Source organism: Salvia splendens, chromosome 2 (genome assembly GCF_004379255.2).
Source record: "Salvia splendens isolate huo1 chromosome 2, SspV2, whole genome shotgun sequence".
Taxonomy (NCBI): domain Eukaryota; kingdom Viridiplantae; phylum Streptophyta; class Magnoliopsida; order Lamiales; family Lamiaceae; genus Salvia; species Salvia splendens.
In genome coordinates this window covers 9,686,323-9,711,757 of record NC_056033.1, presented here as the reverse complement: position 1 = coordinate 9,711,757, position 25,435 = coordinate 9,686,323, and the positions used below count along the sequence as shown (strand labels likewise).

The 25,435-nt window shown below is 39.3% G+C and overlaps 1 protein-coding gene across 1 annotated transcript; it reads right to left on the bottom strand.

Annotated features, from left to right (window-relative positions):
- Positions 1-9,943: 9,943 nt before the first annotated feature.
- LOC121760766 (aquaporin PIP2-7) lies at positions 9,944-11,351 on the bottom strand. The gene is made up of 3 exons (XM_042156392.1): positions 10,663-11,351; positions 10,324-10,464; positions 9,944-10,219 (listed from the first exon to the last, which is right to left on the bottom strand). Exons 1-3 carry the CDS (start codon positions 11,254-11,256, stop codon positions 10,106-10,108), a joined length of 849 nt encoding a protein of 282 aa, XP_042012326.1. The 5' UTR covers positions 11,257-11,351; the 3' UTR covers positions 9,944-10,105.
- Between the last annotated feature and the right edge of the window lie 14,084 nt (positions 11,352-25,435).

The window sequence follows — 25,435 nt, the reverse complement described above, 5'->3', positions numbered from 1 at the left end:
CTCCAAATGCCCCAAATGCCCGGGGTGAGTGGCGGAACGACCCTAATGCCGGGGATGATGCCGCCCCAGATGCCCGGGATGATGATGCCGGGGATGATGCAGGGCTACTCTGTCGCTGCGGGGGGAGTATGCAGGGGGTCCCCCAATCACCGGTGGACAATGTCTATCACCCCTATATGGATTTACTGTCGACGGAAAACCCACCGAGTACTCCTTTCGAGACTCAGTTCACTAGCATCGAGACGTTCTCGATGGAGGAGTTGGGGCTATCTCCGATCCGAGATTCTCCCACAGACGCACCAACGACGACGGGGAGGACAGGGAGAGGGAGGGGCAGGGGACGGGGCACTACCTCGCCTGCGGCGGGGTACGATGGTGAGGCGGTGGCCGCTGAGGTGGGGGAGGGATCCAGCCGGAAAAAGAGGACCGTCTGGACCACAGAGGAGTGCATCGCGCTTGCGAAAGCGTGGATCAGTATAGTGGAGAATCCATATATCGGGGCTAACCAGCATATCGACAGGATGTGGTGGCGCATTAGCCAAAGCTACCTCCAATTCAAACCGCCAGGGGGAAGCCTCACAACGGAGAGCAATGCCGGAAACAGTGGGAGCTGCTGAAGAGGCAGCTCAGCCGATTCACCGACATTTACACAAACAACCTCCGCTCGGCAACCAGCGGCATGTCTGCCGAGGATGTGAAGCTTCTGTCTCACCATCAGTTCATAGACGCTGAGGCGGGCTTCGGGGAATTCAAATATTAGGAGGTGTATCTTGTGGTGCAATCTTCGGCCAAGTTTACTGCGGGTGTTGAATCTGGTTGGCCGAAGCGGACGAAGATCGTACAGTAGCAGTGCTGGTTCCCACGAACTCCCCCCGCAGAGGCAGAGTTCCCGATACCTTCATCGTCGGCCCGCCACCGTTGCCCGGTGGGGCAAAAGTCCTTGGCGCGGATGGCAAGTGGAAGCGCCAGTGGGTCCGCCGAGGCCCAATCGGCAGCTCCTACCCAAAACGATCCCGAGCTCCCCTCACTCGTCCGCATCGCGCAACATGAAACTCTGTTACGTGCAATGGTTGAATGGCGGACATCGACCGATCGCCATTACAGGTCGTCGCAGAAGGATATCATCAACAGTATGCGGCACGATTTGGGGTTGGGAGACATGGCGGAGAGTGGCGACGAGGGGACTACCGGCGGGGACGACGAGGGTACTGGCGGCGGGGAATCCGAGGAGTGAGACAGTGGTTTTTTTTAACCATGTAATTTTTTTTAATAATTATGAATGTTTTTTTAAGTAAAGTGGTTGCAATTTCTTTGTATTTGTGTCGAAATTTTAATTCCGTAAATTGTTTAATTTGGTGAATTTGTGAATTTTTATTATTATGGGAAGTCCGTCGGGATGTCCTTGGGGATGTCTGCCACTGTGCAGTGGGATGTCCTTATGACGTGGCAGTGCAGTGGGAAGTCCTTATGACGTGACAGAAGGTGTTTTTGGGATGTCCGCCGGGACATCCGCACCATTTAGGATGCTCTAATGATGCGGAGCAACTGGTGTGTTATTAAATTTAGAAGAAAAACACATTGATTTGATGTGAAAATTCAAATGAACAATTATTTTGGGATTGGCCCATTGGCCCCTACCCAAAGCCTCTTTTACGATCAATTAATTTTAGTCCTGCTTCTTTATCCCTGCGAAATCCAAAGCAGGTATTCCTCTTCCTATCAAAATCCCAAATCCCAATACCTTGGAACGATGATCAGCGTTCTAGCTCAGGTTTTTCCTTTTGTTATTCTTTTTTTATCAAAACTGTCGCATGGATTTGGGCAATTTGTGTATAGTTTTCATGCGTATTGTTTCTGCATTTTGATTTCCGCGCAGGAGCGTCTATTGGGCGCGGCGCTAGGGAGCCTCTTAACCGGGGCCGTGGTTTTTGAGCAGCGTAGAAGCATCTATAAATCAATTAATCACTATGAACCTCGGGTAATTTTATTGTTGACTAGTTCCAATGGATTTCAGTTATGAGTTGCTGGAATGATTGAAGTGGTTGGTTGTGCCAATTGTTGAACGTATATGTGTTTTCTTGATTGATATAGTTGACTGACTGCCCCAATTGTCTTCCTTTCTCGAGTGGATTGACTCTAGTTTTGGAAAATGATCTGGGAGCTACAAACTTACAAGTAACTATTGTTTTTTTAATTCATTGCTCTTCTTTGAGATATTATAAATGGTAAAATGGGAGATACCACCATATTTCGGCTAATTCCTTGCCTTATACACACATAGATATAGGGGGTGGGGACTAGGGACTAGGGAGAGCGGGAGCGAGGTCAGATGTAGTTCAAACTTATAGAAGGAAAAACTGAGTTTTGTGTCATTGTTATTAGTACTACAAATTGTTCTTTCGCTAATTATGCACACAGTCTCTGGTCATGGTCCAAAGAAGCTACATCTGCAAGTTTTCATGAATCCTCAAGGTTGTGGTAAATTCCATTTATTTAGAAAATATGACTAACAACGTCCAGTTCCAGCTATGGGAAATGTTATAATGTTTATCAACCTATAATATTGCTTGCTTGCTGGTGTGTGAAATGGAACTACCACTGTTAATTGTATGATTATTGGTTTCCACAATGCTGCATTAAATTCTTTTATTACTAGTTGCTACAAAATAAACTTGCCACCTATAGGGCCTACAGGCGGCAAGTTTAACTGCCTCTGCCAGCCACTATTTAACATCACTGCTGTAGGCTATGGTTATCATCTTCGTTTTTTACTGCCTTTTAGTGAAGATTATTACACAGAGGGGGAAACCTTTATTACAGTTCAGATTTTTTCCTGAGTAGGAGATAAACTATACTCCCTCCGTCCCATTGCAGTAGAGGCGTTTCATTTTTAGCACTTGTTTTGGAAAAATGATAATAAATAATTAAAGTAGAGAAAAAGTAAAACAAGTGAGAGAATAATATAGAGAAGACTCTTCTTTATATTATTCTCTCTTACTTTATTTTTTCTCTTCACTTTAACTATTTATTATCATTTTTTTAAAACGGGTGCTCAAAATGAAACGCCTCTACTACAGAGGGACAGAGGGAGTACCTTTTTCTACAGTTATCAATCTTTTCTATGAAGTTATATGCTTGTGTTGGATTGGCAACATTCACCATCCAATATATTAATTTGTTACAAAGTATCAAGTCTATCATATATTCATATTTGATACAAGTGGCCATCCGACTGAAATAAGGACATTTGATCACAATGAAAAGGCTATATTGAAGATCCTCCTGATCACATAAAAAGGTTTATATATAGTCTCAAGAATATTTATGAGTTGGATCAAAGGAGAGAAAAGTATCCATGTGCTAATGGCAGTGCTAGGGTTTTATGATATTTAGTTGCATTATGTGTGTGTACTAAAGTGGATAATGCCCTGGAGGTCCCTAGGCTTATGTAGACAAGGCTACCTGCATGTGACCCTCTTGTGTCACTTCAAATGTGAAAAAAGAAGCAAGAGAGAGAGTACTAAACAAAAAAAATTCACATAGATTTAGCTGACTTGGAAAAAGGAATAAGATATGTATTAAAAAAGAGAGAATACCATGCTAGACAAGCCGTTCATACATAGTACTCTGCAAGATTTATTTTTTTTCATGAACGGGTTTGTGGCATGTAAAATAGGTCCTTAAGTTCTCTGTCTGTGAGACTTTTCTTGTGATGAGGAAATAATGCATGCTAGTCTAACATATTTGCAAACAAACTGATGGTTATTCTTTTCTCTTTTGAGGGAAACTGATGGTTGTATCCTTTGAATCACACCAGATTTGGTGAACTAAAATAATATATAAAAACTTCTTCTTAAAACGCAAAAAAAAAAACATTACAATTTATTGTTTTTTAATAAAATAGGCGAGTTTGTTGTTTCACTCTCCATTTTCCTCTGGTTTCTCTATCCGGAATTTTTTCTTATTGGGTTTGTACTCTGTAATCAAGTGGTGGAATCGATATACTGATCCTTTCTGAACTTATTTTGAATTTGGTGGCGTTCATCTGGGGACATAAGGCTCTAGTTCCATTAGATGCTACTTCTTGATTATTTTTGTGGAGAATGTTCTTGAATCCACCAGATTACCTTTGAACTTTACTGATGGAATTGATACTTTGATAGTCAAATACTTCCACGAATGGTTTTGCCTTGTAAATGTTTGTTGTGTGGCTTCATTCTTTAATCTCTTATAGAAGGAATGCTACTTCTTGTTGATCTTAGTGAAGAATTATAACATTAACACCTTCAAACTTCAAAGATAAAACTGACAGTTATCCATCTTTAATTTTTGGGGCTTTGCACTTTATTTTCAGATTGAACGACGTTACTTATTGATGATATTACCAATAAACACTGAACACATATTGAAGATCTTGAATTACTTCACATAATTTTTGATGACTTTATTTTTGACCCTTAGGCGTTTAACTTCAATTCTGACTTGTTTGAAATGGCTTAAGGAACCATTGATTGATAGTTGTTGGCTTAATCATATTTGCAAGGCATCTCTCTCCTACTTTATTTGGTGTGTGAACTGTCACAAAATTGATGGTAATCATTTTCATATCTTCTGGATTCACATCTTTAATAGTAACAGAATTTGGGCACAAGTTCCCGATTTTTAAAACACGTATTAAATATCATTTAACTTTGAAGTTTAGAAATTAAATTTGATTAACTTTTAAAAGTGTGACTAGAATTTTTATACAAGTAGAATATTTTACACGTCGTCATTTGACCTGTTAAATACTTGCCACTTAACACTTTTATTTTTTATCTTTTATGATTTTGGACATGCTATCCATTTTTTTACGTACACCAAGTTACCAACCTGTCAGATTTTGGACTTGTCAAATTATGCAAATATGCATATGCATGTGTGCATAGATGGGCTTGGGTGAGTGTCAGCTGGGGAATCTTTGACGAAACATTTTTTTACCTTGTTAGCTACTCTACATCTCATGGTTATTAGTAATTCTATTGCTTTTTTGGGACTTAAGCTTCTGCTTTAACTAAATTGCAGCCAACGGAGCCTATTTTTGGACGGAAGTCTCGCCAAGAGTTTGCACACATGTGGAATAATTCTGTGGATAGCACATTTGGACCAATGATTGAGTACCTAAGCTCACGTGGATGGTAGGAATGCTCCCATGCTATCGCTAGGCAACTGTTGAAGTGGTTTTCTTGGTTATAATAAGATGGCAACTGCCATGGGTCCTTCCATCTCCCAAGCTCCAGCTAGTTTTTTGCTTTCTGAATCTTCCTGGAAAATCTTTACTGGGTGGATGAGTATGGATGTATCGTGTAGCATATGTACATTTTTTTCCGAATACAAGAGTCTTTTGTTCCGATCTAATGTGTTTCTTTTAATGTTCGATTGACCCCATTGTGTTTTCCGTGGACGTACAACCTGTATTCTACATCGTGTCTCTGGTCATTTCTTAGATTGAAGAGATTTAAATTCCAATACTACTATATTATTATTATGATGGTGTAGCTCCTGTGATCGCCTTAATACAGGTCATGATTTGGGCATGTTGCCGTCTTCATACATTTATTCTATCTTAGACCTTAGTCTATACTCTATATATTAATAATGCATGAGTAAATGTGTATCATTATAGATTTGCATTTTATTTGTATCTTAAAAAATATTTAAAAACATTAATCATAGTACTAAATTACATGAAAAAAGTCTAGATCTAGAATTTTATAGGAGCCGGAAGCGAAGTAGAATTTGGTAGTTGAGAAAGCTGCAAAACGGTTCCATCTCAGACCTCAGTAAGCTTCTGTGGTTTGGCTCTGTCGAGGTTAGCCTTCCGCTTGTTTATCACATAGTAAACTCCCATTCCCGCGACTGCGAGGGCCACCAGTAAGAAACTCAGGGAAATGCTGGCAATGCCACCGGCTCCCAGCCTGTGGCTGCCCTTGGTGGGGCTCTGTGGCTTCACGGTCGCTGCTTGAGGCAATGTGGAACAGTGTGATGAGTCACACGGGTGGAAAAATGTGAATGCCTTAGGGGTGACTGCAACGGGAGGTTCACTGCTTAGGCCGTGAGCCCGATCTTCAGCATTGGTGGAAAGAGATAGGAACGAAATGAGCGCCAAGGCCAACAATGGAGCCATTGAGTGTTTCTTCTATGGATTTGGGTTATGGGATTAGTGTTTTGGATATGGAGTTGTGGTTTATATATAGGTTGGAAATATTTGGAAAAATATTTTGGGAATTGCAGTTAATAGTATCACACTTTTCGTGACATATTCTTGCCCTTTTATTATTTCATGGTACAATTTGATTAGTATGCTTCTACTTAATTTCGCATTTTTCTTTCGGGAATTATCTCGCCAGATAACAAAAGGTATTCTTAAGATTTTTAAAGCGATAATTATAGACTCCCTAATCACAATTCTTAGTAGGGTATAATCAATGTGCTATTTCTAGTCGGTTATCATTGATATTATATTGGGTTCAACGTCTCACAATCCCAATTAAAATTGTATTCCTACTCAATTTATTCTATTATGCTCATAGCATACACAGTAGATAAAACTATAGACATAATTATATATCGTAAATCTTTTGCTTAGAGTCTTGAAAATCAGTATCCCCAAACTTGTTTTCTGATTAATTAATGAAGAAAATGAAGGATCATCAATTATAGAATGACATTTCATAAATTATACTCTCTCTAGAACTGATATATTGATATATTTTATGATGTCAACATATATTAATGAATTACAGAAGAATTGATATAGTTCTAAATTCCCGATCGATATTTGCGAAGAGAATCTTATAATAGTACTCCTAACACGTATATTTATATGTATTTCTCGTCTTGTTAATGATACTCGATTAGTTGAAATATATTGGCGTCGGCGTCGTGCAATAACAAATAAAGCATATTTCTCAAAGTTGAAATTGTCTTCATGATCCTATATTATACAATTTTTTGTTATAAATTATGGAGAAGATGATTATGTAAAAAAATGGATGTAGATGTCGAGTGTAATTATAAGATGCGACCGCTGCACCATTTTCAAAACAAAGTGTATTCTCACAATTATTACATTTTTTTTAGATCCAATTTTTTAAAAAAGTTGCAAGCGCATGCTATACCATAAATCACTGCCCCCTCTTACACACACCTAGATACGTGTTTATGAGGGAGAGTCACGATAAAAATGAACATATATATACTGTATTAATTCTAGCCAATTTTATACTCCACTACAAAGGAGTCAATTTTACGCTTTTAAAATTATTTTACAGATTTTCGGAGTGTATAGTATCAAAACTGAAAAAGGATAATTTCAAAATACTACTACTCTACGAGGAAAAAAAAATTCAATGGTTCAGATATACCATGTTGGCATGATGACAATGGTCCAGGAGAAGCAACGGCGCTAAAATGTGGAGTTCAAAGTAATTTCAAGTTTTCAAATACTATAGTTTTTTTCTTTGTGTTTATTAAAAAGAAAATATAATAGTAGGATATTTTGGACATGGATGACCATGATTATTAGTACTAGTATATTTTTAAGAGTAACTTTTACTTTATCAAAATTGATCATTATTTGAAGTTTGATCTTTAATTGATAGACAGCTCACTAGTCTTAGACAATGGTCTCAATGGAGTGCGAATTAGTTCAATAAAGATATGCTGGATGTGCATGTGCTTAAGTGATGAAGGAAAGAGAAATAACACGAAGCTTAGCACTAGACGGCATCATCGTTTCATGGTTATGTTACAATAAAATAGTGAGATTAATCCATGTTAAACTGTGTGTTTAATAGTAGCTATCTTTACTATTTATTAGACGATTCAAATTTTAGTTTGGATTCTAAAATCCTAATTACTAACTAATTCAAGCAGAAATTAAAGAATAAAATAAAATAACAAATGAATTGGTTTTTAGAAAATATGGAGAAAAATTCAAAGTTTTAGGATCTAACTACAATGACTTAATATTGATTATGCATTAAAATTGTTGTTGTCTCGAAATTGTATATTTTTATAGGACGGAGAGAGTTAATTTGATATGTTTATGCAGTGTTAAGGTCTGCTAAGATAAAGAGACCGTCCATTGCGGTCCATCATATGCCCAAGAAAAGGCTTTTATCTGATTCTACCTTTTCTGTTTCACGTAGGATTATTCCATAAAACTTAATCCAGTTACACATGCTTAATACACCATATATAGATAAACAATGTTTTTTTTAGGGTTAAAATTCATACACACCAAACACACCAAGGTGGTGAACACTCAATGACTTAAAACCCTAATTTGTTAGTAACTTCTTACCAACGCCGTAAAAAATGATTCCTAATAAGAATGTCTAAATCAAGAATTTGTTAATAAAAATGATTCCTAATAAGAATGTTTAAATCAAGAATTTGTTAATAAAAATGATTCCTAATAAGAATGTCTAAATCAAGAATTTGTTAATAGTATTCGTCATGCTTACTGAATTTTTAATGAAGCTGTATATGAGTTGGCTTTTTTTGTGGTACATCACTTCCGTAAATGTTTAATTGAATTCTTATTGAAAAGAAATGTTTTAATGAATTATTTTGGCAGAAATAAAGGAGGAGGCCAAGTCCAAATATCAAGGCAGATGGGCCTAATAAAAGGCCCATTATCTCATGGTTTGTGAAAAACAAACCATCTTATTTTATGCATTAATATAATAACCATGTTATATCATTAAGCCTTTATTTCTTGATCAATTAAATGTCATCTTATAAAATTTCTTTTAGGTGGAAAGCCAACGGCTAAACCATTACTAGCCGCAGAAAAATGAATAAATAATCAAGGACAAGATAAGAAGGATTAGGTTAATGACTCTATGAAAATGACATATAATGATGTGTATGTATACCTGCAACTTTTTATTGTGATAAAGACTAGTTGATAAATTAATTTAATGTGTATATTTAACTTTAGTGCGTCTTCCCTGCCCCAAAGTTTTAACTCCCAAAAAATTCGATTCTTAGCCATCAATTTATTTAATGAAATGAATAATTATTCTGTCTCTGATGCCATGCAAGTTGACTAGTGGATAACATTTACAATAAATAAGCAAAACAAAACTATGCATCGACACATCGACTATTCCTAATCCAAACATTTTCTGCACAAACAATTGCCAATTATTTCCACCCTATTAATATTATACTTTACCAAAAGACTCTACTTATGACAACACATACCTGCCATTTTCATATTCAAATAATTCAATCATGTCAAATGAGGTTCGGTGGAAATTACGTAACCAAACCACTTCATATTTAAGTCACAATTATTGTGACCATTTTACTTAATTATCATTTTTATTAATCGTTTATCACAATTCTATTTACTTACAGCAACACTCCCATCTTGGGAATTAATAGAGTCGGGTTTTTTTTTTTTTTTAAAACGTTCCATTATGATATAATATCATTTCTATTAGCAAAGATACAAGTTTCTTCTTCACTATTATCTTATACTTTATTCTTTATTCACTTGTTGCTTTATTTTCTCCTACTTTATTACATGTCTCCATATAACACATAAGACATTTATTTCTTATTTTCCGTGACAAAAAAATGCCTCTATATATTAACAAAAAACAGAGCAAATATTTTTTTAATCAACAGTAGTAATTCATTATATGAATTTTGAATAATAGCATTGTGCGTGGAAATTAACAAAAAAAGGAGTATTATTTCTTGAACAATTATATGAATTTTTAATTATAACATTATGCGTGGCCATTAAGGCAAATTCTAAACTATATTGTATGTGCAATAATAATGTTCTACTATGTCTTACTCGTATATATCTTCCATAAGTATGCCATCATTTCTTGATCAACTTAAACGTCATAAATCCGAAACGAGATAGCAGGGTGTAAAATACACAAACATTTTTCTTGAATTAAAAGAAAAAAGAAGATGGCGACCAATACATTGGAATTACAAACAAAGAAAAAAAGGAAGAAGAATTAAATAGACGGAGAAAAAAATATGTACATGTTGATAATGGTAGAGAAAGGGCATTTCATATTATTATGATAAATCAGGCATTGCTCCTGAATGATCCTAGAGCTTTCAGGGCCCCTGCCCTCAAGATGAATACATGGTAGATTGCAGCAATCGCAGCTCCAATAAATGGCCCCACCCAGAATATCCACTGCACATATACAAACACACACACACACCCCCCAATTATTACTATTTTATAATCATATTCAACATATGAAATTAATTTGTTTAAAGAAGGTGATGAGAAATTACATGGTCATCCCAGGCCTTTTCGTTGTTGAAGATGACGGCGGCGCCAAAGCTCCGAGCCGGGTTAATTCCGGTGCCGGTGATGGGGATGGTGGCCAGGTGAACCATGAACACCGCGAATCCAATTGGAAGCGGAGCCAACACCTTCATTCACCACCAATCATCAGTACAATATCAAACTAATATGCAGTCATCAATCATCAGTACAATATCAAACTACTATGCAGTCAATATCAGTACAATATCAAACTGATATGCAGTCATCAATCATCAGTACAATATCAAACTAATATGCGACGATAAAAAAAATATTAAAATGCAAGCAAATGATTAATTACTTACTGGAACATGGGAATCCCGGGCGTTTCTCTTGGGATCGGTGGCGGAGAAGACGGTGTAGACGAGAACAAAGGTACCTATAATCTCGGCTCCGAGGCCGGTGCCTTTGTTGTATCCGTCGCTGAGGGTGTTGGCCCCGCCGCCGTAGCGGTTGTAGTAAGACTTCTGGAAGGCCTTGACGAGGCCGACGCCGCAGATGGCGCCGAGGCACTGAGCCACCATGTACATGACCGCCCTGATGAGCGACACCTTCCGCCCCAGGAAGAGGCCGAAGGTGACCGCCGGGTTGATGTGGCCCCCCGAGATTCCGGCGGTGCAGTAGACGAGGATGAAGATCATGCCGCCGAAGGCCCAGGCGATGCCGAGGATGCCGACGCCGCCGCACTCGTCGGTGGCGCTCTGGGACTTGTAGCCGATGACGGTGAGGACGGTGACGTAGAGGAAGAGGAGGGTGGCGATGAACTCCGCGATCAGGGCTCTGTAGAAGGACCACTTGGTCAGCTCGTCGAAGTCGATCAGCGGAGCCGGCGGCGGGTCGTGGTAGTCCTTCGCGGAGTACTCCGCCGCTGGCTCCACTGCTTCCACGTCCTTCGTCATTGATTAGAGAATACTGTGTGTGTTGATAGAGGTGTGTGACTGTGGAGGGGTGTTTGGTATTTATGGTTGGGGATGCATGGAATAATTAAGATAATGTATGATTAAAGATTAATTTCTGAGGCCGCCTAAACTAATTCAGATTAAGTAATAATTTACCCGAAATTATTTATAGCCGACCAATATAGGTTAGTGGCCATTTTCTTTGCTTGCTTGGCCCCACCCTCGTCACTAATTTTGGCTCTTTACATATTTTAACATGCTGGATTAACTGATATTATATGAAATTATGTCAATCATTGTTCATTGACATTTATTGATATGTACGTTTCCATTGCAATGGGGTATAACATAAAATATGAAAGAGCACAACAGTCTCAGCAGCATCTCTACTAATATTGTTTTATCTTGATTTTAACTAGTAAATTCTCTAATTGAAGATAAATTAATTTTGATCGAAGTTAAGTAAAATCTTAAATTGATATAGTTAAATTATGTTAGATATGAATAGGTTGACATAGTTTAATATAGTAATTTTTTTTTAAAAGATGATAACTAGTAAGTAGTATACTACTATTTCATTTTCCATACGAATTTCAAGTTCCAACCGTTGGACGTAAGCGTAATAAATTCCCAAGAAAGCAACAGATCAGAAATTAAACTAGTGGTATAATTATACCGAAAGCCTTTTGTGGCTGAAACCACTTCATTATTTTGTATCATCATGTCAAGTTTGATGCTTAGTGTTTAATTATCACAGGGTGTTTTTGCATTAGTAGTAGTTGTTGTTTTTGAGAATCTATCAGTTCAACTTTCAATTTAATTGTTTTTTTATTCGATTTATTTATAATATATTATCAAAATATGATAGTACTATGTGATTTTAATATTTTACACCCAGCGCTCTGTACTTGCCGTGGAAATTATTCTCAAAATTTGTACAATAAATATATACTAATAAACTTCTATAACGCCTCAGAAATAAATTAAAATTAGCATTTCTTTTACTCTTTTAAAATAGATTGCCACCTCATAATTACATAAATTTAAATTATTTAATTATTTACTTAAGGCTGCGTCATATAAGGTAACAATAAAGTTGTAACACCCGAGGCACGATGGCTCGATGGCCTTGCACGATGGCTCTATGGCCTGGCACGATGGCTCGATGGCCTGGCACGATGGCTCTATGGCCTTGCTCGATGGCTCGACGGCCTTGCACGATGGCTCTATGGCCCGGCACGATGTCCCTATGGTCTGGCACGATGGCTCGACGGCCTGCCACGATGGCTCGACGGCCTTGCACGATGGCTCTATGGCCTGGCTCGACGGCCTTACACGATGGCTATATGGCCTTGCTCGATGGCTCGAAGGCCTTGCACGATGGCTCTATAGCTCGGTAACACGTGCCAGGACCGGTGGCCTTGCACGTCTCAGCCCATGGCCGAGCTTGTGGACATAGCTGGCGCGGTCTGGCTGAGTCTCACCCCTTCTCCCACACCAGAATGCCCCTTTGGACCCGTTTCGGACACTATAGGGATCTTTTACGTGATAAACATAAATTTCCAAATCATACGAGTTTCACAGTTTTTCTTATATATTCTTGTTTTCTTATTATATAACAATTATAAACAACACTTCTTTATATTATCATAAAGTTTGAGACATTTCTTTCAGCTAATTCGTATCGAAAGATCATATTTAATCCAAAGCAATGTATCGGGATATTACAAAAGTGATTTGCTATTCACTTATTATTCGTCTTAGGTGGCATATATAGTTGCTTTAGCACTCAATCTATAGAATTTTCAATAAAAATCATAGGACTATTTATCAAGAAAATACTTCATGTATGAAAAAGATGTAGATTGAATATGCTTGTGCTCATATGCGAATCCACTATGGTATGAGAAACAGTACAACAGTCCAAACATATCAAGAAGGAGCTGTAATTATTAGTTAATAGTATCTTAAGCTCTTCACAAATGATTATCAAATAATATTATTTGTATTGCTTATAAACTACTGCTGAGTTGTTAATCGTCTATATATAATTTTGAATGGGGAACTTTTGCGTTGTCATTTTGTATGATAATGAATGGTATGAATTGCCTTGCCAGATAAATTTATCTGTCTTACACCTCAAAAGTTTTTCAATAATTTCTAAACTTATATATGCTTTTGAGATGTGAGAGCTACATGCATCTAAATCATGTACTCCTGTAATTTATCTTCTATATTTATACTATACTAATTGTTATGCTTAAAACTATCTAAAACCCAAACACAAAAAAGTGTTCGATAAACTCAAACGTATAGCTATATTGGTACTATTCGAACATACGACATTTGTCCTCAAGAATATCCACCCCATCTCTAGGACATTTCATCATAAGTAAATAGATGCAAAATAAAAAATGTACCCTGAGATAAGGAAGACGAATTACAACCACAAATGTCAAATATATGAATAATATTCACTCTCACTATTTTATCATTTTTGCATGTTGACGAGCATTAGACCAATTTTAGCTAATGCACGTTTATATGTTCACACAATTCATGTTTGGTAGGCATATTTAAGATGAAAAATAATTAGAGTAAAATGAGTTTTAAAACTTAAAAGGTCACACCAAAATGTACCGAGTTAGAGCATTTCTTACTAATTTAACTTTGAGGTTGAGAGCTGGGGTTCACAATCATAAGACATAACTTCTTTCTCAAAAACATATGGTAAAATGACATTATTTAATGTCATATCATCTTAAAACAGTACGAAATTAATGTTTAAAAGATATATTTACGACATTATGAATAGGTAAAATTGATCAATACACCTAAATCGTGGTAAAGTAAATTAAAGTCCTCGTCGCATCATTCAATTTATGGTTGGTGGATAAAAAAGAAATTATAAGTACTTGCTTAAACATTTAGCACTTCAACCGTCAGTTTGGCCCGGTGGGGATCCTCTGCTGTGCATTTTTGCATAGGCCGACCACCCAATGGTCAGCTCCCAGCTGCCATAACATTATCCACCGTTTTCTTTATTTTTGCTTGGACATATCGATTTCTATAAGAAATGTTTTTTTTTTATAATTAGGAGATTATTAAAGTATTCATATTCATACCCATATCATTCACTTTTATATATAATTAACATACATTCAAAAATAAATAATTTTAGTAAACACGAATTTAAATACAAAATTAATATTAAAAAAAAAGAGAAATAAAGAACAATAGTGGTTGAATTATTGTTAGAAGAAAATATGATCCATTTTCTAAACAACCTACTTTTCATGGACGGATATATAATTGAAAAGAGCAAATGCCTCTAATCTATAAATGTAAATACTAGTACTCCCAATAAATAGGTTGGTTCAGCATGTTCTTTCAAAAATTTCCCGATAAATATAACAAATTTAAGTACCCTATTTATTGGGTAATATATTGTATATGGTTTACTACATTTTAATCAAGAAACCTCTTTGTAACATAATCATTAAACATATCTGATTTCCAAAAATATAAGAAAAGCACGGTATGCATGTTTGATTTGTTAGGGTTGGGACTAATTTTTATTAAGCCCAATTCGACTCTCTTCTTCATCTAAGCACAACTTTAATAGGCCCAAGTCTCATCTATTGAACCCTTTTTCATGCTTATATAGGTTATTCTCTTGGTTATGGCCTTATGAGCGTGGCAATTGGTAGTTAATTTATTAGATGCAAATGACCATATTACCAATTATAGCTAAATACAATTAAACAATTAATTATGGTTCAATTAAATGGTGCGAGAGCACGTCATCATTAAACTATTGGCGAAAACAAACTTCGACAAAAACTCGAGTTCTCCGTAAACAAATTAGTATTCCAACGATTATGCCTGAAATTTGAGGCGAAACAGGAACTCATCACTTGCGGTAGGGTTTTAGAATGAGATTCAAGGAAATCCTCTATTAAAATTGAGGGTGTATACATGTTATTATGAACCAAAACACAAATCAAGATAATAAAGCACACTTGAAGAAATACTATCTTCGAGAAACGCAATTCACAATTAATCATGATCTATATATTTTCTTGCCAAACCACAACTAAAATACCAAACAAGCCCTTAAATTAAATAACTGATGAAGGTAACATCATTGCTCGCTAAAATAGAAGAATGAAAGCCTTAAAAAAGACACCGCAGACACTGCCACACAAAAACAAGGCAGTTTCCGAGTTGCTACAAATCATCACACACTAATGCTTGCCTAGAGAGAGAGAGAGAGAGAGAGAGAGAGAGAGAGAGAGAGAGAGAGAGAGAGAGAGAGAGAGAGAGAGAGAGAGAGAGAGAGAGAGAGAGAGAGAGAGAGAGAGAGAGAGAGAGAGAGAGAGAGAGAGAGAGAGAATATATAGAAGATACTATGATATCTCTGCTCGCTCCGCTTCTCTCTCTCTCTCTCTCTCGCTCTCATCTCTCGCTCTCTCGCTAGCTATCTCTCTCGCTCTCTCTCTCTCTCTACTATCTCTCTCTCTCTCTCTCTCGCTCTTCTCTTCTCTTCTCTCTCTCTCTCTCTCTTCCTCTCTCCTCTCTCGCTCTCTCTCTCTCTCTCTCTCTCTCTCTCTCTCTCTCTCTCTCTCTCGCTCTCTCTCTCTTCTCTCTCTCTCTCTCGCTCATCTCTCTCCTCCCGCGAGAGAGAGAGAGAGAGAGTCATCCAACCGCATTACTATCTGCAGCCATGGTGATGAATCATTTAAGTTTATTTTCTTTTTTTGGGTGAGACAGGCATCTAACAAGAGTAGTCAGTGAGCCAAGGCGTGGGGAAAATGAAAGATGATTTGGAAGAAGAAAGAGAGATTGAGACGAAGAAAGGAGGTTTCTTCATGGCCTTCTGACCTGCCTTCTCTAATAGTCTCAAGATATGGAGAAGCACGACGACGTTTTTGAGGGAACAGGGTAGGCCATGGCGCCACCTCCACGCTATGCATCTTCCTTGCCATTTTTCAAGATTAATTTTCTTATGAGAGAGAAATTAAGAGGCGAAGGAGCTTATATAGGGCAATGAAGATGGAAAATATCTCGATCCAAATTGATTGGTATGATTAGGGATGTTGATTCCTCAACGTACATTTGGCAAATATGCAGATATTTACATACCTCATTCAATTCTAAGACCAAATACCCGCATCTTTCACTTGCCCCAAAAATTAGGGCAACCTCGTACCCTGACACGTGCTCAACAAATCAACCGACCCAACCTAGCTCCAACCACCTGTATAGACAAAGAGAGGGAACCAAAGCAGCTAGGTCCGACTTGCCCACAACTAACATGGGAAATATTCAGAAATCTGGAATGCAATGAACAACCAACACGGACCGGGCGATTACGTGGTACTGCGTAAGCCTATTACATCCACGGAAGAAAGGAGATCATCTTCTTTATTTGATTCGAGCTACAAGATTACAGAGGGAATTACTAAGGACTAAAACAAGATCAAGAGATATTCTCTACGAGAATAATGGTGAACTCCATCAGTACCATAGGACACCTTCTACTCTTAATTTCTCTCTACCCTTCTTTTCACATCACAGCTGTGAAATCTCTATTTCCAGCTTATATATGAATGCACAGCTCGGTCTGCAACTTCGCATCCAAGCATTTAGCTCAACCGCTAAGAAACGGTTATAACTAACTCATGAGCTGTCATTTCCAGCTCTCCAACTTTTATCCGTTGATTTTCAGCTCATTCTATATGATTTATTCAACCGACAACCATATACGTTATATATATATATACATGTGCAATTTGCAAAATGATAAATAAATTTATGAGATTTCATTTATCAAATGCAATTGATTTTGGATGATTAAATTACACCTCAAATTAGCGTCCAATAATTTGCTATATTAGTCTTTTGTTTATTTTTCTTAATATCTTCATCCTTTCTTAACCCTGACCAGTACTTATAACGTATCCCATCGCCAAAACCAGAAATAAGGTGTGCATATTCCAATTTCTTTTCAGACGATGCATAGTGATTGTTCTTTTTCTTTGATTAATTGGATTGCTATATAACTTGATTAATATAATTTGTGGGCTAAGAGCATCCACAACGGTGGTGGCCCAACCCGCGTCCGTCCGCGCCGTTGGCACGGACGTGTCTCGCCGCCGCTGCGCTCGCGCCGCTTTTTTTTTCCCCAAAAAATACACACTTTATCTATAAATACCCCCACTTTTACACCCAAAAATTCACATCAAACTACACAATTCTCATCTTCATTCTCTCATATCCATTCTCATCTTCATTCTCCCATATCCATTTTCATCTTCATTCTCTCATACCCTACAACATAACAATGTCCGGCCAAGGCGATGACCACCCGCCCTCTCACGATTGGAACCCCGAATAGTTCGGTTCACAACCGTTTCCTAGTCCGGAAACGGAATATTCGGCCCCTCCTCAAACCCAAGATTCGGGCGTTCCGGGTGGCTACCGGCCATACCCAATCAACGACCAAGGTGCCTCCGAAGGGCGATACGGGTGGACACCGGAGCCTAGGCCGACCGCCTCCTCCTACTCGCGGTGTCCGCACACCGTACACTCCGGCGGAGATGGATAAATTGTTCAAGGCGTACTTGGAAATCTCCGAAGATGGGGTGGTTGGCACGAACCAATCCGGTGATCCCTTTTGGTGGCGCGTCTCTAGCCGGTATAATGAAAACAGGCCGCCGGGAACGATCGAGCACAACGAGAGTATGGTGCGCAACTCCATCGGCCGAGCCAACGAAGAAATTGGCAAGTTCAACGGCTATTTCCTCCAGGAGACGCGGAATGCCGGGAGCGGCCGGAGCGAGGTCGACATCATCACTTCCGCGCTGAGCACCTACCAATCCATGAACGGCAAGTCGTTCAAGTACCTCAAAGTTTGGCAGGACACGCGGACGCACCCGAAGTATATGGGAGGCGTAACATCCTCCTCTAGCGGCTCCTCCAAACGGTCAAGGTCGGTATCCCTATCCGACGCCGGCTCCGAAGAAGTGGCTAGCCAACTCGCCGTAGCTAACTTGGGTAGCCCCGACGCCGGACCAAGTGGTTCCCGACGCCGACCGCAAGGAAGGAAGAAGGCGGCGGCCGACCGTCGTCGCGCCGTGACTCCATTTGCCCCCGCTCCCTATGCGCCACCTCCACCCCCGAATAATTCGCTGTGGATGCTCTTAGGCCAACTCAATAAGGCCAATAGGTCAACTATGACCCCCACGCAACTTCAAACGCACGAGACCATGATATTGGGTCTTCAAAACCAATTGGGGTTTAGTAAATACTGGTTTTTGTCCTATAACACTATTTTCGGTGGTTAGATAGTACTGCAATTCCTGATCACGCAAATCTATGCGACACATGTCAGCCACGCTATGCCTCAGCACTACCGTTGAATTACTTGAAAGAGTGCGTGACCGCACGTGGGTTTTAGCTCCCCTTTTGTTGTATTCGATTGCGAAGTGCCTTCTCGCCGCATCCTATTATTATTAGCTTTATAGAGGTATGTCTATGGAGTATTAATCCTCTCTTCTATTACTTCTATAAATAATGAATTCAATTGTTGGAATAAGAAAATCAATTAATTGGAGAATAAAAAGACAAGAGATGAAGTTATGCCAAGAATAATGAAGGAAATCAATTAAAGATTATGGAAAATTAAGCCAAGAAGATATTTATGGAATTAGAATATATTTTCTATGTATAGCTAGAATTAGAGCTTATAAAAGGTTGTGTGACCATTAAGAGAATTCAATTCAAGTCTAACACAATGTAGTCGATAAAGCTTTTAGCGTCTTTTACTTTCTGCAATAATCTTTTATTTTTCACATTGTATTTTCTAACATGGTATCAGAGCAGGTTCGATCAAAGGGATCGTTCACTGTCTCTCTATAAAAAATAAACAGATTTGTATTTGTTTATGTTTGGATCTATCTTCTGTTGGTTGAGAAAAATCAAAACTAATAACTAGTCCAGATCTTGAATATCAGCTTGTTTATCTCAAATCTCCCAGAGACAGCCAGCCTGTTGCCGGCTTCTAACTTGGAATCCGTCACAGGGGAGAGGCTGTCACCAGGAAGAGGAGGTTGTCGAGGCGGTTGCCGACAGGAGAAGCTCCGAGAAAGCAATCTTGGAGTCATGGTGGCCAAGCTGAAGACTGAGTGGCCGAAGTTTACACACACCTATGAGTTGGCGGAGGAACCGCCACGGACAGACAAGAAGGCTGCAGAGGAGCAGTCATGGAAGAGATCGAGTCTCCCCCCCAAAAGAGAAGAAAATATAGAAGTAGTTATCCGGTAGAGGGGGAAAGGAAGTACCCTACCAGAAGAAAGGCTAGAAAGGCGATGTTGAGAGAGCCACTAAAGCCGAGGAGGTTAAGAAACTTGTCTCGATGAATTGTTTGGCCGAGGAGGAGAGGAACTAAACAACCGGAGAAGAAGGCTGACTACAGCCGAAGAGAAAACAGCAACAGTCAAGATAAGAAGGAGTTCAAAGTTTGTTTGGCCGAGGGGAGAGGAAGTATCCGACCAAACAATCAGATAAGGCCTGAGAAAGTACTGCCGGAATGGCCTGTGAGAAGCTTTCCATGACCAACCGCAGGGCATTGGGGTAAGGAGACAAAACAGTCGAAGAATTATCCGGTCGAGGGGGAGAGGTTAGCCCCAACCGAATAATTATTCGAGATGATTGGAGTATCGCCTATGCCAGAGAAGATAGCTTCAGGCAGAAATGGTCCGGCGAATAAGAAGCAACCGAGTTTTTCCACTTGAAGCCGACACAAGCTTTTCCAAACGGTGAGAATTCTCTCATCACTCCTTTAATCCAGTTTTTTTATTCTTTAACAGGCGACGCTTCACGGCCATTGTGCGTCTCCTATCTCGGGATCTTCTCTCATTTACTTTAAGAAGGCCTCATCTTCTCTTATTGGCTTTGGCTTTTCCGGCAGTTGTTCCTTTAACATCGTCTTTTGGCAACGGGTTCTCAGCGTCCTCTCGACGACATCCCATTCCCACCAACTCTTCACAGTGGTTGTGTGGCGACACTATCTCTCTCCCCCTCGCTGCGTAGACATTGGCTGCTCCGCCTTCGTCCTCAACAATTCTCTCCTTGATTCGAAGATTGAATCGTTTGGAAGTGGTTGATATCTCAGCCAACTGATTATCAAACTAAAGATCGTGCAAGTTAAGTGTCGAAACTAAAGATCGTGCAAGTTAATTTGAGAACAAGAAGGCAAGAGATGAGGTTATGACAAGAATTATGAAGGAAATCAGTTAAAAATTATGGAAAATTAAACCAAGAAGATATTTAGGGAATTAGAATATATTTTCTATGTATATCTAGAATTAGAGCCTATAAAAGGTTGTGTGACCATTAAGAGAATTCAATTCAAGTCTAACACAATGTAGTCGATAAAGCTTTTAGCGTCTTTTAATTTCTGCAATAATCTTTTATTTTTTACATTGTATTTTCTAACACTATGTCGTCATAATGTCAATAAAAAATTACTATGATACTCCATTCGATTTACTGGATATTGTGAAATTGCACACAGAGTAATCATACATCCAATTAATTTAACTTCAACAATTCTTTTCTACATTTTGTGCAAACAAAATGAGAGTGTTTTGATGCGATATTTTAGAGTTCTTAAACAAAGAATAAAGATTATCAAGTTCAATTATTTTAACTCTAATAATACTACACTACTGCAAGAATACAGTATCGTAGTAGTATTTCAAGTGTCGATCCACAGGGAGGCGAGATTGCTTACACTTAATATGACTACACAAAGCATATAAAGATTTTGTTTTGATTTTGAGAAGGTTAACTAACTTAAGCTACTGGAATGAGGTTTTAACTCGAGAAAGACAAGTCACTCCAAGTTGCTCTCTAAGCTTGCGTTGTTTTACACCATTTACAACGAAACATACGAAGGGATTATAATTATCAACCTAATCGCGTGCACTGAACATGTCTACGACGTATAGTTCACAGTCAGCTGAACACTTGTTCCATGAACCAACTTTCAACGACATTTAATTCCTGCGGATGCGCGGGGACAAACGTCATCTACTATAATTACTTACTTAATCCACTATCAATTTATCCCTTGAACAGTTCTAAATCGATAGCATACCAACAAACGATCAATCCTAAGCTATGTTAAAGAGACGATAGTTAAGATTTAACAACACTACATCATTAGCCAAAAACGTAGCATTTTAATTATCAAACACATTGTTGGTATCAAACGTACGATTCAAGGTGTTAAAACAAATATACAAGCCTAGATTACAACTTGGAGCAACAAAGAGAGTCTAGCCTATACACATGGTAGAATGTAGAAACAAAACCATAGGTGTGTGGCTCTCGTCGAGTGGAGTCGGGATTCAGGAATAGATGGTCGGAATAATGGTCGGAATGCCTTCCTTCTCTTCTTCATAGGCCTTCAAGCGTTGGCCATTCACCTTCTAAATGCTGCCATTTTTCTGATCTCGAACATCCACAGCACCATAGGGGTATACCTTGTGCACTACGTAAGGCCCCCACCATCTTGATTTGAGCTTGCCCGGAAACAGTTTAAGCCGAGAGTTGTACAAAAGGACCAGTTGTCCCTCATGGAATTGACGAGGCTTAATGGCTGCATCATGTACCTTCTTAGCACGCTCTTTGTAGAGATCAACGCTCTCATATGCATGAAGCCTAAACTCATCCATCTCGTTCATGTCACACATCCTCTTCTCGGCCGCAGCATCATAATCCAAATTAAGCTTTTGCAAAGCCCAAAAAGCTTTATGCTCAAGCTCTACCGGCAAATGACAAGCCTTTCCAAAGACCAACTTGTATGGCGAAGTTCCAATCGGGGTCTTGTACGCCGTTCGATATGCCCACAAAGCATCATCTAGCTTTTGAGCCCAATCCTTTCGAGGCGGCCTTACAACTTTCTCAAGCACCCGCTTAATCTCACGGTTGGAGACTTCAACTTGACCACTCGTTTGGGGATGATAAGGGGTAGCAACCTTGTGTTGAACACCATATTTTCCAAGGAGGTTTTCAAATAACTTATTGCAGAAATGAGTTCCTCCATCACTGATAATCGCTCGTGGTGTCCCAAAGCGGTTAAAGATGTGATTTTTGATAAATTTCAATACCACTTTAGCATCATTGGTTGCCGAGGCCACTGCCTCTACCCATTTGGACACATAATCAACAGCCACAAGAATGTACTGTTGCCCATTAGACTTGGGAAACGGTCCCATGAAGTCTATTCCCCAAACGTCAAAGAGTTCTACCTCGTGAATGTTGTTCATTGGCATTTCATTTCTCCACGAGATATTGCCGGTTCTTTGGCATCTGTCACATCTCTCTACATAGGCTTTTGCATCCTTGAAGATAGATGGCCAAAAGAATCCGGACTGAAGCACTTTAAATGCTGTTCGACGTGCTCCGAAGTGGCCGCCATACAACGAATCATGGCATGCAGACAAAATCTGAAGGTGCTCATGCTCTCCAACACACCTTCGAATCACTCCATCACTACAAATACGGAAGAGAAATGGATCTTCCCAAACATATGTGCGGGTGTCACTCAAAAACTTCTTCTTTTGGTTAGATGACAACCCTTCTGGTATAATGCCCGTGACAAGGTAGTTTGCCAGATTAGCAAACCACGGCACATATGTTTCCCGAGCTTCCACTTGCAACACTTGCTCGTCGGGAAATTTCTCATTTATCCTTTTCTTTCTTTCGTCTTCCGTCTCTTCCAATCCCTCTAATCTAGACAGATGATCGGCTACCAAATTCTCAGTCCCCTTTTTGTCTTTTATTTCCACATCAAACTCTTGTAATAAGAGGATCCACCTCACCAACCGAGGCTTTGCATCTTTCTTGTTCATCAAATACTTGATAGCTGAATGGTCCGTGAACACTACCACCTTCGTGCCAAGTAAGTATGCACGAAACTTCTCAAAGGCGTAAACCACTGCTAGCATTTCCTTCTCCGTCGTGGTGTAATTCAATTGAGCTTCATTGAGTACTTTACTAGCATAGTAGACGGCATGTAGGACCTTATCTCTCCTTTGGCCTAGAACGGCCCCCACAGCATAGTCCGAAGCATCACACATCAGCTCAAACGGCTTTGACCAATCGGGTGTGATAATAATAGGAGCTTCGACTAGCTTTTTCTTCAACAATTCAAATGCCTCAAGGCATTTCCCATCAAAGACGAACTTGTCATCCTTCTCGAGTAAGTTGCAAAGTGGCTTTGCAATCTTCGAAAAATCTTTTATGAACCGTCGGTAGAATCCCGCATGTCCAAGGAAACTACGGATGCCCTTCACATTCGTTGGGGGAGGTAACTTCGAGATCACTTCAATCTTCGCCTTATCCATCTCCAACCCCAACTCTGACACCTTGTGTCCCAACACTATGCCCTCCTTGACCATGAATTGACACTTTTCCCAATTGAGCACGAGATTTGACTCCTCACATCTTTGTAAGACCCGTCTCAAATTTTCCAAGCAGAGGTCAAATGATGATCCAAAGACGGAGAAGTCATCCATAAAGATCTCCATTATGCCTTCATTCATGTCAGAAAATATTGCCATCATGCAACGTTGAAATGTAGCCGGTGCATTACACAAACCAAAAGGCATCCGGCGGAAGGCATACGTACCAATCGGACATGTGAATGTCGTCTTATCTTGATCTTCCGGGGCAATTGCAATCTGATTGTACCCCGAGTATCCATCTAAGAAGCAATAATGGGAATAACCCGCAATCCTATCGAGCAACTGATCTAGAAATGGCAACGGAAAGTGATCTTTTCTCGTCGCCGTGTTCAACTTCCTATAATCCATGCAAACTCTCCATGAGTTCACCAATCGAGTTGCCAAAATTTCATTTTTTTCATTCACTGTCACGGTTATTCCCCCTTTCTTCGGTACACATTGCACCGGGCTAACCCACTCACTATCGAAAATGGGATAGATCATCCCATATTTCAATAGTTTCTTCACCTCCTTTTCCACCACTTCTTGCATAAATAGGTTCAACCTTCTTTGTCTTTCTCTTACCGGTTTAGCTCCCTCTTCCATCAAAATTTTATGCATGCATATAGCGGGGCTAATCCCTTTGATGTCGGCAATAGACCATCCTAGAGCTTTCTTGTGTGACTTCAGTAGCTCTATCAACTTCGCTTCCTCTTCATCATTCAACATCGCCGATATCACAACCGGTAAAGATTCATCCTCACCAAGGAATGCGTATTTCAGATTTGTCGGGAGTGGCTTCAATTCTAGCTTTGGTGGTACTTCAATTGAAGGCTTCACATCCGCCACAAAAGTATCCACCACACTTTCATTCTCGACACTTGGTTGTTCAACTTGATAATCTTCACTTTCATCAAAATCAAAATCTACTTTAATTGTCGAACCAAAGTCTCTTTCCAAGCTCCCCTTATCATATACGCTTCCTTCTATACTTGCCGAGCAACGCATCTTGTCAAAAATGCACTTGTCGATGACATCAACTCTAAAGCACGCTTTTGAATCACTAGGATGCTTCATCGCTTTCTCCACATTAATGGTCACTTGCTCACCATTAATCTAAACGTGACAGAGTTGTCCTTAGCTCCTAGCAACACATCTCCCGTGGCAAGAAACGGTCTACCAAACAGAATTGGTACCTCTTTGTCCTCGGGCATGTCCAAGACTATGAAGTCGACGGGGATGATGAACTTGTCTACCTTGACCAAGACATCCTCTACTATTCCAGTGGGCTTCACAATGGAGTGATCAGCCAATTGTAGAGCAATGTCGATGGGCTCCATTCTGTTCTCAAGTCCAATGGCACGTGCCGTTTTCAACGCCATCAGCGAGATCCCCGATCCTTGATCCAACTGACATTTAGTGAAAATTGTATTGCCTATCTCACAAGGAATCACGCAACTTCCCGCGATCCCTTTCTCATTGGCATCATTCCTGAAATCAGGTGTGAGCAATTTCATGCTCAAAGCCACGATCCCCTCATCTTGCAATTTCTCTATTTGCCATCATGTCCTTGAAAAACGTGGAGAAAACTTGGGGGAAATTAGTGAAGAGGTATACCACACGATACATCACATTTTTTTCCAATTCTTTGAATCACGTTC